Consider the following 11,541-nt stretch of genomic DNA (forward strand, 5'->3'; position numbering starts at 1 on the left):
AAAGTTTTTAACTTCCGACAGTCTTCAGAAATTAGAACCGTTTGGATAATCGACTTAGGCAGACGGTATGTTTTCATCATTGGGATCTAGTGGCTTTTCCGGACCACTTGGACCGTCGGGGGATGGTCTTTTAGTGTCGAGAAAAGATAAGAAATGCATAAAATTATGGTTTTTTCTAACCTCTTGTATCGTCGGGATTATATATTTAACCGTCGAAATTAACTTTTTTTTATTCTTTATTTAAATCTTTTTTTTTTTTTCAAATGCCATACCTGTTTGAATCTTACAAATATCATTCAAATTAAAATAAAAATTGCCAAAATCAAGTAAATGTCTACAATATTAAATAATATATAGAAAACATGTTTGAATCTCAAGAGTTACTAACACTATTTGTTTTAAGTTAAAACAATACATCCACAATTCCTTAATCTAAAATAACATTACATGATAGCAAACTACCTATCGGGAGATGCATCTACAACCTTAATCCACAATTCCTAAATCGAAAATAACATTAACATCTACAACCTAAATATGCTCGTTGGGAGATGTATCTTCAACATAAACCTCGAGATACCTACAAAATACAAATTTAAATAAGTTTAATGCTCAATATGTCATATACCAATCTCAAAACAAATATAGAATTTAAAACTCAACTCGGAATATTAATGAATTGAAACAAACCAACTCAAACTTGCATATTTGAATCTCAAACTCAATATAAAACTTAAAACCCTACTTAAATTTAATCATAATTTTACATTTACCCCTATACCAACTTTAAAACCAATATAAGAACATTAACAAATAAAACTCACTTTAACTTCAAACCTAATATAGAACTTAAAACCCAACTTAAACCCAACGAACTCATATCTACATATTTCAATCAACCTAATATAGAATATAAAACCCAACTTAAACCCAACCAACTCATAAAAATTGAAACAAACCAAGATATATCTACATTTACTTAAACTTATATATACATTTACTTACACAAACCAACACCCCTCCCTCCAGCTTAGTTTTCCTTAAATGAAATTTATTGAATCCCCACCTCCCCTCCCCACCCCAAAATTATTCTCAATCCCAATATACAAACCAACATAATTAAGAATTGAAACATACCAACACATATCTACATTTACTTAAACAAAACTTAAACTTAAACATACTTGTACTTAAAATCCAACTTAAACCCAACCACTCATAACAATTGAAACAAACCAACATATATCTACATTTACATAAACAAACCAACTTATCCCCCCTCCTCCCCAAAATTATTCTCAATCCCAATATACAAACCAACATAATTTAGCACAAAATGAAATTCAAACTCAACTTCAGAACACTAACTATACTTTACATAACTATACGTTTATGTTGTTACCATAACTGCAGGATAACAACATATACAATCTCTAGTTAGTTTACTATGAAAGTTGAAGAGCTCATTCGATTTATCTCTCACGAGTAGTAAGAGCATAGCTTTCATATCAGCCATCTTAGATTGTCTTCTTGCTTCTAGTTCGTCCAATCTTGCCAGTCTAGCCTTTAAGGATTCCATCTCTTGTTTTTTCTCCTCTATAACTTTTAATGAGAATGCACTGGACGATGAATTTTTTTACCTTTTGGTGTCTTACCAAGGTCCACTCCTGTGCCTAACACCTGCTCGCATATTTCTTCTTCCGATATTGATTCAAACCCTTCTTGGGTGGAGGCTGCTCTCAGCTCGACCATTTGACTGTACATCAATAATTAGGATAAATTATTGTATGACAATTATATATAAATAAAATTACATTGCAGAATAAAAACTTACATATGCATCATTAGCGGCCTGATTAACAAATGACTAGTCACTCTTATAGTGTATTTGCTTAAATAAGTTCACTAGGTCCATTGTTTGACCGTCAAGTCCTTTCTGTAAAATAATTCAGATAGAAGATATTAATAATACTTTCTTAGAAATGAAATATAGAAATACTTTTATTTTTACCGTAGATTCTCGTATGTGTATGAAATTCTTAGAACCACTGTATGAGGGTACTTTAAGGCTAACCGATTAATTTGATTAGTCTCTGCCACTTTTTAAGAAAATGAGAAATTAAGAGGAAATGAGTAATTGGAATGTAAGTAAACCAAAAGAAAAAAACACAAAAGTTCTTATTTTACATTCGGTGGATTCAAACTTGTTGCATAAAAAGTGTCAATCTTCTATATCGTCTTTAAGTCGATCAAGTGGGTGTGCTCCTGCCTCTTCAGGACTTGCATATTTTTTATAGTGTTTGTGTAGTTCCCCATATACTCTTTCAACGAACTTTTCATCTATTCATCAATGAAATTATTAACCAGTTGGCTGGACAAGTTTAACACAAAATGATTCTAAATTATGAAAGAAAAGAAAAACTAATTAGTATCTCTGCAGATGCAAACGCATATATATAATTTTAAAATATCAAATAACCATCCTACCAATAATCGACTTTTAACTAGCTCTCTAGTGGTACCTCTCTCCATGATTCATAATGAACAGAAAAAGATTCCCGAATGTTGATACCAATGGCATCGCTAAACCTTGTTTCATTGTTGCAAATTGGTTCTCCCATACAGAGTTGACCTTGATAGGAATTCTCCCAAATTGTTGCACATATTTATCCAAATCAACATTTCGAGAGTATCTGCGTCCAACCCTATTTGTCGTACAACTAGACCCTGAAGAAATTATACATTGTTAGTTTAATTAAACATTAGTTCATATATAAATTACTGATTATGGATCTAAAATAACCTGAATTATCTCTCACGAGAATGATGCGCCAATATGTTCGGACTCTAAATACTCCAAGACTGCCTCCTCATCAGTGTGACCTACCATTGTTTTTGTGCAAACAACAATATATATGTTAAACGACAATATGTAAGTTATGAAATGAAAAAGAAGATACATATTTGCATGGTTATTCTGTATCATTAAGATGTTTAACGAAACTCAAACTCCTATTAGAAGATGACTGTACTTCCTCTTCCTCGTCATTTATGAAGTCATCATCAACTCATTGAATTATTTGTTCTTCTACGACTATAGGATCAACATCAACTCTATATAAACTGATATCGCTCATTGATTCATCGATTGTATAAGTAATATTATTCACAACTTCTAATAATTCAGGTTGTTCATTCTCACGTTCTTCTGTTTCTATCATGTCCCACATATGCTTGTTTTGGACTACTTGCACCACTTTCCAATTATTACCATATTTGGGATCATTGATGTAAAACACTTGTTTGGCTTGACTAAAAAATACAAAAGGCTCGTTAACAAACCAATGACGAGCTGTATTAATTGATATATAACCCAAATCCATGTGTACTTTATTAGTCTTTTTAGGGTCTGTATCGAACCAAGTACACTTAAACATAATTACACATCTTCTTTTGGCATACTGGAAGTCAAATACTTCATTGACAACACCATAGAAATTATGGAGATCTCTTTCACCTTCACATTCTAAAGGCACTATGATCTCATTATTTTGTATACTCCGACAATTATCACACTTAATACTATGATAACTACTCCATTAACAATGCATCCACTAGATGAGCGCACTTCTGAACTTGGTCTCATCGTTAGTGAATATATATCATCATACATATCTTCATTTTCACACAATGAAAGAACTTGTTAATTTAGAATAACACAATAGATCTTAAAAACTAATGTCACCTGAATTAATTCAATTGAATTTTTACTTGTCTTTTAAACCCATACTTACATGAGACTTGAACCAATCAGGAGAGCCTCATTGGTGTATAAATCATCCTAACTTTAAGCTTCATGTCGAATTAGTCTCAAATATTGCCTATAAGTAAGAGACGTGTCTCAATTTTATTACTCACAATTTTTATCAAAATCATCAATTACAATAGAATGTTCAAAACATACTTTGGATAAGATTTTATTTTCATGCAATTGTTCAAGATGTACCAATGTGCACTGCATTTCTCTTCTCTCGATAATGTTCTTACTCTTGGTACTTCTAATGGTCGTGCATTTTGTCTGAACGTTGAAAATTCACCACATATCTCATCCTCTAGAAGTCTATCATCATTTATTTCATCTCTATTGAACTTCATCTCAATTCCAGTTATGTACAAACAACAAAATAGCAACGATTCATTCATTATATATGTTTGTACTATAGAACCCTCAAGACATGCTTTGTTTCTTACATATTGTTTCAATGTGCATAAGCTTCTTTCAATAGGGTGCATCCAACTATAACTAACTGGACCTGCTTGTTTCATAGGGCAAATGGACTGCTAGGTGCACCATTACATCGAAAAATGTCGATGGAAATATTTTTTCTAACTTACAAAGTATGATTATAATGTCTCTTTATAATCGATCCAAATTCCTATAGATATTGTTTTTGCACATACATCACAGAAAAATTTGCACAACTCAACGACAACAGTGGACACGTCTTTTTATAAGTATGCTCAAACACCAATTGAAAGAAGCCTTTGAAGCAGAACATGTGAGTCGTGAGTTTTTAGCCCCCATAGCTTTCCATCTTTCTCATTCACATATCTTGATATATTTGATATAAACCCACCAAGAAATTTGACTGATTTCATCCACTTATAGAATGCAACCTTGTCATTAGTAGTCAATGTATATGCAGCGTGTGACTTTACAACTTTATCTCCTACCTTTTGTAGGTGTAGTTCTTTTCGTATATTTAGATCTTCTAAATCAAAACAGCATTAGTTGTATCCTTATTCATTCCCTCAATATTTAACAATGTGCCTCCAAATTATCACAATATTCTTATCAATATGCATAACATCTAACTTATGTCTTAATAAAAGTTTCAACCAATATGGAAGTTGGAAAAATATACTTTTTTTATTCCAATTTAAAATTTGTTTCCATTTCTTATCATGTTTCTTTGGATGTTTGCTAAGCACGGGAAAGTTTAACAAGTTCACCTCTCGTATGATATCTTCTCCATCCATGAAAACTGGAGGAGGTCTACGTTTCACTTTTCCATCATATTGTTTGTTGTTGTGCCAACTGTGATTATTTGGAAGATAACATCGATGCTCCATAAAATATTGTTTTCCTTTTAGCCTCAATGATGATGTATCTTCTTTACAAATAGGGCATGCTTGGTAACCTTTGATACTCCATCCAGATAGGTCACCATACGCAGGAAGTCATTAATAGTCCACAATAAGCTCACACACAGTTGAAAGTATTCGCTACTAACACAATCATAAGTGTGCACATCATTCCATAACTCTTTTAATTCTTCAATCAATGACGTTAAGTAAATACCAATTTCTTTCCAAGAGATTTTAGAGGTATAAGAACGGAGACAATGAAATTTGTCTCGTCCATGCATTTCCAAGGTGGCAAATTATAAGGAATGAGGACCACTCGAATTACTCATATTCCCAAATCGATTGAAGTCATTTGAAGCGAGTCCTAAACGAACATTTCATGTGTCTGAAGCAAACTGAGGAAATTCATGATCAAAATGCTTCCACCCTTTAGCATCAGCTGGATGTCACAACACTCCATTAGTTTCAACACGTTTATCTTTATGCCACCTCATTTCAGGTGCAATATGTTTAGATACAAATAATCACTTCAATCTTGGTATTAAAGGAAAATGTCGTAAAATTTTATGTGAAATCTTTTTACTTTTTCCAAATTCAATTTTGTACCGAGATTCACTACATACTGGACACTGTTGCAAATTGAGAAATTCTTTCCAATATACGATGCAATCGTGTTGCAAGCATGAATAGACTCATAACCTAGTCCTAGGTCACGTAATTTTCTTTTAGCTTCATAAAATGAACTAGGTATAGATACTCCAATGGGAAATGCTTCTTTCAACAATTCAAGTAACAAATTAAACGACTTGTTTATCCAACCGTTAAAAACCTTAATATGCATCAACTTCACCAAGAACAACAATGAAGAGAAATTTGTACAACCAGGGTACAACTGGTTGCATGCTTTATTTATTAAGTCTTCAAATAAGCTTAAATTGTTATCTCTTTCTTGGGCATTAGTGTGCATTTCATCCTCGTTTTCTTCTTCATTTACATCGACAATTGGACACTGTAGATAATTTATAATATTCAAATTTTCATTTTCTTCATCTATATCATTCATCTCTGTCATACTTAATCCACCATCATGTGTCGATTGAGATGTATGACTCTCATATCCCTTAGACAAGTCGACTGGGTCTCCATGATATACCCATTAATAATACGATGGAGAAATTTCATTAATGAATAAATGTCGTTCAACTCCATTTATTGGCTCCCACCTTGCATTTAGCTAGAAGTTTAACTCATAACCTCCAAGTTCCAGGCAAGCACAACAACTGCTCGGCCAAATCATAAGAACTAAAAAGGAGTGCAACACAAGGACTTTCTACATTTTTTTTATTACAATGTAGCTCTACATTTTAATTGACGATCAGTCAAAGTCGGTTTTTCGACCAAACTATCACCAAACCGACCTCCACCACCAAAGAGTTGAAAATTAATAATTGTTTTTGGTTTCGACTTTTTTTTCAAATTAAAAGTATAATAAAATTTGCTTTATTTAGTATTCAAACTTTTTCTAAATTATTAATTTATTTCATTTTTTTATTTTTTTATAAAGAAAGTTTGAGATCGCAGACCTTCCCTTTCCTCCCTATGAATTTAGTTGGATTGCAATAGATTTTTTATATTTAATATCATGGGAGCTAGAAGTCAGAAAGCCCTAAAAATGTGAAACTTGAAAATGACAATTTTTTAAATTATTTTTTTTTCTTAAAAAAATAAAAGAATATGGAAGTCAGTTGTTCGAGTCCAATCAACTAGCTTAATAGGATGTTCAAAAAACCTGACGACCCAAACAATTGGACTAACCACCCAAACTATAAAGTTGGGTTGAGTCAGTTTTATTCTTGGATTGGATTGGTTTAAACTTTTTCAATTTTATTGGGTTGAATTGGGTTTAGGGTTTGCTAAAAACAGCTTGGGTTGACCCAACCCAACCTGATTTACATAACAATAATAAAATGAATATATATATATATATATATATATCAAGTTTGACTACTTTTTTTTTTTTTAATTTTTAATATTTTTTCTTTTAAAATTGTTATGATATTTATTTTTATTTAAAGTTTGTAATAAATATCATAGATATTTGACATTTAACATTTAAATTTCATGAGATTTTAATTATTGTGTTGTAGATAAATTTACGTATTTTAAATTAATTAGAAAAATAAGTTATAATCCGACAACCCAAATTTTAAGAGTTGGATTAGATTAGGTTCGAGACTTTATTTGGGTATTTTGTGTTGTCAACCCAACCAACTAGGATTTTTGGGTTGGTCCAAAAAACATCCTCAATCAAACCCAACCCATATACATCTCTATTGCTCAGTTTTTGGCTTACCATGTTCGCCCTTAATATGTATAGGGTAGAGTTTATTATCTTAAACTTTCTCAAACTTATGAAAATTGTTGATACTACCTACATTAAAATGGGACAGTAAATTTATTTACAGTATCAAATATGGATGATGCAAGTATGAACAATATATATGTTTGACACAATCTGAAATCATATCAATCAGATCAAAGTTTGATAGCCTAATGGCCCTTGTGATGGATCCACTTTTTTGTCATTTCTTCCCATTAGAGATGTCATCCATGGAAAAAGTCTTTCAAGTTCATTGCTTATTGTATTAGATCTCGGTTGCCTGCTGTTGATCCCAAATTTTGATCTTTCAATAGCTCCCACCAGGTCTTCCCTCCATATCGTTTCGCCACCTGCAAAATAGAGAAGAAAGAACTCGAATGATGCCCCTGATTGCTCAAAAAACTCAAAACAGTTTTTGTTTCCAAGTCAAAACTGGAAGTAATTAGTTTGTGTATAACTTCAACGACGACTGACCTCTACGAGCAGCAAGTAGCGCTGCTTCGTTAACGATATTTGCAAGATCAGCACCTACATAACCAGGTGTGAGTGCTGCTACTAGACTGCAGATTAAGTTGAGGTCTTCCTCGAGCGGAACATCTCTTAAATGTACTGCCAAGATTTTTCTCCTTCCTTCTTCATCGGGCTCGCCTACAAGAACTTTTCTTGAGAATCTACCTGGTCTACATAGGGCAGGATCCAATGCTTCGGGTCTGTTAGTTGCTGCTATAACAATCACTTTCATATCCGACTCAAATCCATCCATTTCGGTCAACAACTATGGTAATTAGAAAGTATGAAAGTTAGATCATGGAATTTTTAATTTAAAGAATTGAGTAAAGAGCGAGGTGATTCATATTCTAAATGGAGATTACCTGGTTTAATGTTTGGTCGCGTTCATCATTGAAACTTCTACCCCGTTTCCCTCCGACCGCATCAAGTTCATCGATGAATACGATTGATGGTGCACATTTTCTTGCCACATTAAAAAGGTCTCTAATACGTGCTGCCCCTCTTCCAACAAACATTTCAACAAATTCACTGGCAGACACACTGAAAAACGGAACCCCAGCTTCTCCTGCCACAGCTCGTGCAAGGAGCGTTTTCCCTGTTCCAGGAGGACCTACTAACAGGACACCTCTAGGAAGCTTTGCTCCTAGTTTTTGGTAGTTCATAGCTCCTTGAAGGCATGATACTACCTATGACCAAAAATTTAGTCAATAGAGAAAGAAAGCAACTGCTTCACTGCTTGACATATAAATATATATTGAAGAAAATATTTGTCTTTGATTCCCTTTCTACTTTAATCCCTAAAGTTTTACCTCGATTTCTACTTTAGTTCCTAAACTTTCTATTGTAAAGATACAGCCTCTCCTCAAAGATCTAAATGTCGACATTATCAGGTAGTCAGTAGGACTTATTAGCAACTTTCATGGTACAGGAAAACAAGTCAAAGTTCAAGAACATAAAAATTCTAAGATCTTATAACCTACAATTAATTAGAAGAAAATAGTTCAAAAAAAGAACAAATAACATCTAGTAAAATGCGAACAACATTTCAGAAAATCAATTTTCAATCCCCTACGTTGAAACCAAACGCGTAAAATGGCATGCTAAATTAGTAGATAAAGAAGAAAGATTGTCAGATGTATGAACAAAATTTTAAATACCTTACCTCCATTAGCTCCACTTTAGCACCATCGACACCTTCCACATCTTCAAATCCAACCATGGGGCTGTTCGGTTGGCGCTTTCTCGCAGTTGTATTCGACGCAGAAAGTTGACGATAGAGAAGCCACATGAGAGGAATTAAAGGAATCCATAGAGATATGATCGTTATCAATGTAGTTCTCATCGACATCAAAACTGATTGAGGTGCTGAACTATAAGTAGTTCCCTTTTCTCTCATCAAACCAAGCAGAAACTTTTCATCATGATCTACTTTCCTAGTCGAGAATTGCCACTCTGGAATCGCAACACGGCTTTTCCTTCTCGAAATTTTTGTCAATAAATTCATTCTTGGGGCTTGACCAGTTCTTGACTCATCATTCATTCCCTTATCACTTCCATTAGAACTGTCTACTGCTACAGCTAATGGTTTACTATCCAAACCTTGAATCGGCTCCATAAAACTTTGATTAAAATATATACGACGAGACCCCTCCTCGAGTAAAACGTTGGTGACAGTTCCATTCTGAAGACTTGTAATGAAATCTGAATATGGAACATTCTTGGAAGGTGGGACTGCTGTTATTTTCAGAAACAAATAGAAAAGCCCCAAAACAATAGAAACTGAAGCAGAAAGGGTCACTTTTCTAACATTCCTCCTAATAAATGTCCCTACATTATTCAGAGCTGACCTAACAGAAATAGTTTTCAATCTTCTAGATAACAATCTCAACCTTGGACGTAATCTTAAACTAAAATTTCTTCTCAAATTGTTGTTCCTTCTACTACCCAGATGAGGCATTTTATCATTCATCAAATACCCAAGTTTACAGTTACAAGAGAATCCACACCAAGGTTTACAGAACTTGCTAAACTCTAAAAAGGAAAATCGCCATTGCCCATTTACGATTATACGAAATCTAAAACTAGAGAGCAATTCGCATTGAGAATTTCTATAGGTAGAAGGAAAGGCCATTGAAGGAAGAGAAAGTGAATTAGCACAAGAGTTTTTATACCTCAATACAGAGTTGTTGGTGTCAATATGAGGTCCAAAGCGTCGAGAGTAGCCATTATTGGAAATAACAGAGAGACCCGCCATGAAAATAATCTCAACTGGATTAAGTAAAAGGGGAAGTGAATTAGCTGAAATGAAGAACAGAGGAGAAAGATGAGGGAGAAAGAAGAAAATGGTATCTCAGAAATGTTGAAAAAGACTGAGATTTCAGGGGTTTGGAAGCTTGAGATTGTGATGGCATGGAGAAAGTTGGTGAGATTTTAGGTTTAAGATTAAGAAGAAGATGAATTTGGGTTTCGGGTATGTGGCTCAGAATTGGGGGCAGTGACTTTACAGAGAGGGATGAAATTTTAATAACATAAACTAAAGAAATACAAAAATCTAGGAAGAAACGATATCTAAATTTTAAAATAAAATTATAAGCTTAAATTTAAAAAGCATAGGACAAAAAAAAAAAGAAAACAAATGAAAGCAATCCAACTAAATTGATAATATTATTGTAAAATTGTGGAGCAAAATGAGAAACTACAAAATACAAATATAGAAAATTTTAATATTTAAAATAAACCAATAATATTTATAATATAAATATGGAAATAGAAATGCGTAACACATGTTTTGATGGCTAAAAAATAAAAACATAAGATACCAAAGTGAGTTTAATTTAGCGTATTTGACGTAACCTTCCATTCTAGAGGTGAGAGGTTTGATCCTCAAGCCTACAATTGTTCTACTAAAAATATATAATAATAAGAACATAAGCATAATAATATGTAAACACATATTACTCCCCAATATCCATGAAGGTACCAAACATTTTTCTTAAATCTATAAATAAGTTCATTAACACCCTAATCATTCCGTGAGCTCCATGCTTCTTCTTACCTTAATTTTTCCAATAAAATTTAAAAGAAAAAAAAGTTATCTTACTAATACATATACTTTTATTTTATTTTAGGCTTGTTTCCCCAATTATAGATGGATTGTTACCTTAACATAAATATAATAATATGGAAAAACATATTATTCCACAATAACCATGAAAGTACCAAACATTTTCTTAAATCTATAAATAAGTTCATCAACATTCTAATCATTATGTGAGCTCCATACTTCTTCTTATCTTATTTTTCCAATAATATTTAAAAGAAAAAAAAAGTTGTCTTTCTAATCCATATACTTTTATTTTATTTTAGGGTTGTTTCCCCAATTATAGATGGATTGTTACCTTATTAAGCGGTATGGTTGGCTTTAAATGTGAGGTTTTACCCTTCTTCAAAATTATAACATCCTCATACCTCTCTCCATAAGATGTGTTCAATGGAGAAGCCAG

At 32.8% G+C, this 11,541-nt stretch overlaps 1 protein-coding gene across 2 annotated transcripts; it reads right to left on the minus strand.

Moving 5' to 3' along the window:
* Nucleotides 1-7,557: 7,557 nt before the first annotated feature.
* LOC120080296 (cell division protein ftsH) lies at nt 7,558-10,715 on the minus strand. Of its 2 annotated transcripts, XM_090315063.1 has the most exons (5): nt 10,210-10,444; nt 9,201-9,739; nt 8,401-8,724; nt 8,003-8,303; nt 7,558-7,878 (listed from the first exon to the last, which is right to left on the minus strand). In XM_090315063.1, the coding sequence occupies exons 2-5, from the start codon at nt 9,651-9,653 to the stop codon at nt 7,679-7,681; spliced, it is 1,278 nt and encodes a 425-aa protein (XP_090171189.1). In that variant the 5' UTR covers nt 9,654-9,739; nt 10,210-10,444; the 3' UTR covers nt 7,558-7,678. The 2 variants fall into 2 exon arrangements, with proteins under 2 accessions (XP_090171189.1, XP_038890854.1); XM_039034926.2 differs by having other exon boundaries at nt 9,201-10,715.
* Nucleotides 10,716-11,541: the final 826 nt, after the last annotated feature.

This window comes from Benincasa hispida, chromosome 6, assembly GCF_027475165.1.
Source record: "Benincasa hispida cultivar pf3 chromosome 6, pf3_genome.v1.1, whole genome shotgun sequence".
NCBI classification, from domain to species: domain Eukaryota; kingdom Viridiplantae; phylum Streptophyta; class Magnoliopsida; order Cucurbitales; family Cucurbitaceae; genus Benincasa; species Benincasa hispida.

Excerpts from the sequence above, each read along its gene's own strand:
- LOC120080296 (XM_039034926.2), bottom strand. The coding sequence starts at position 10,292 with ATGGCGGGTCTCTCTGTTATTTCCAATAATGGCTACTCTCGACGCTTT. Across the intron at positions 8,725-9,200 it reads CTAAAGTGGAGCTAATGGAG|GTAGTATCATGCCTTCAAGG; the intron begins GTAAGGTATTTA and ends TTTTGGTCATAG. Across the intron at positions 7,879-8,002 it reads GCTACTTGCTGCTCGTAGAG|GTGGCGAAACGATATGGAGG; the intron begins GTCAGTCGTCGT and ends TCTATTTTGCAG.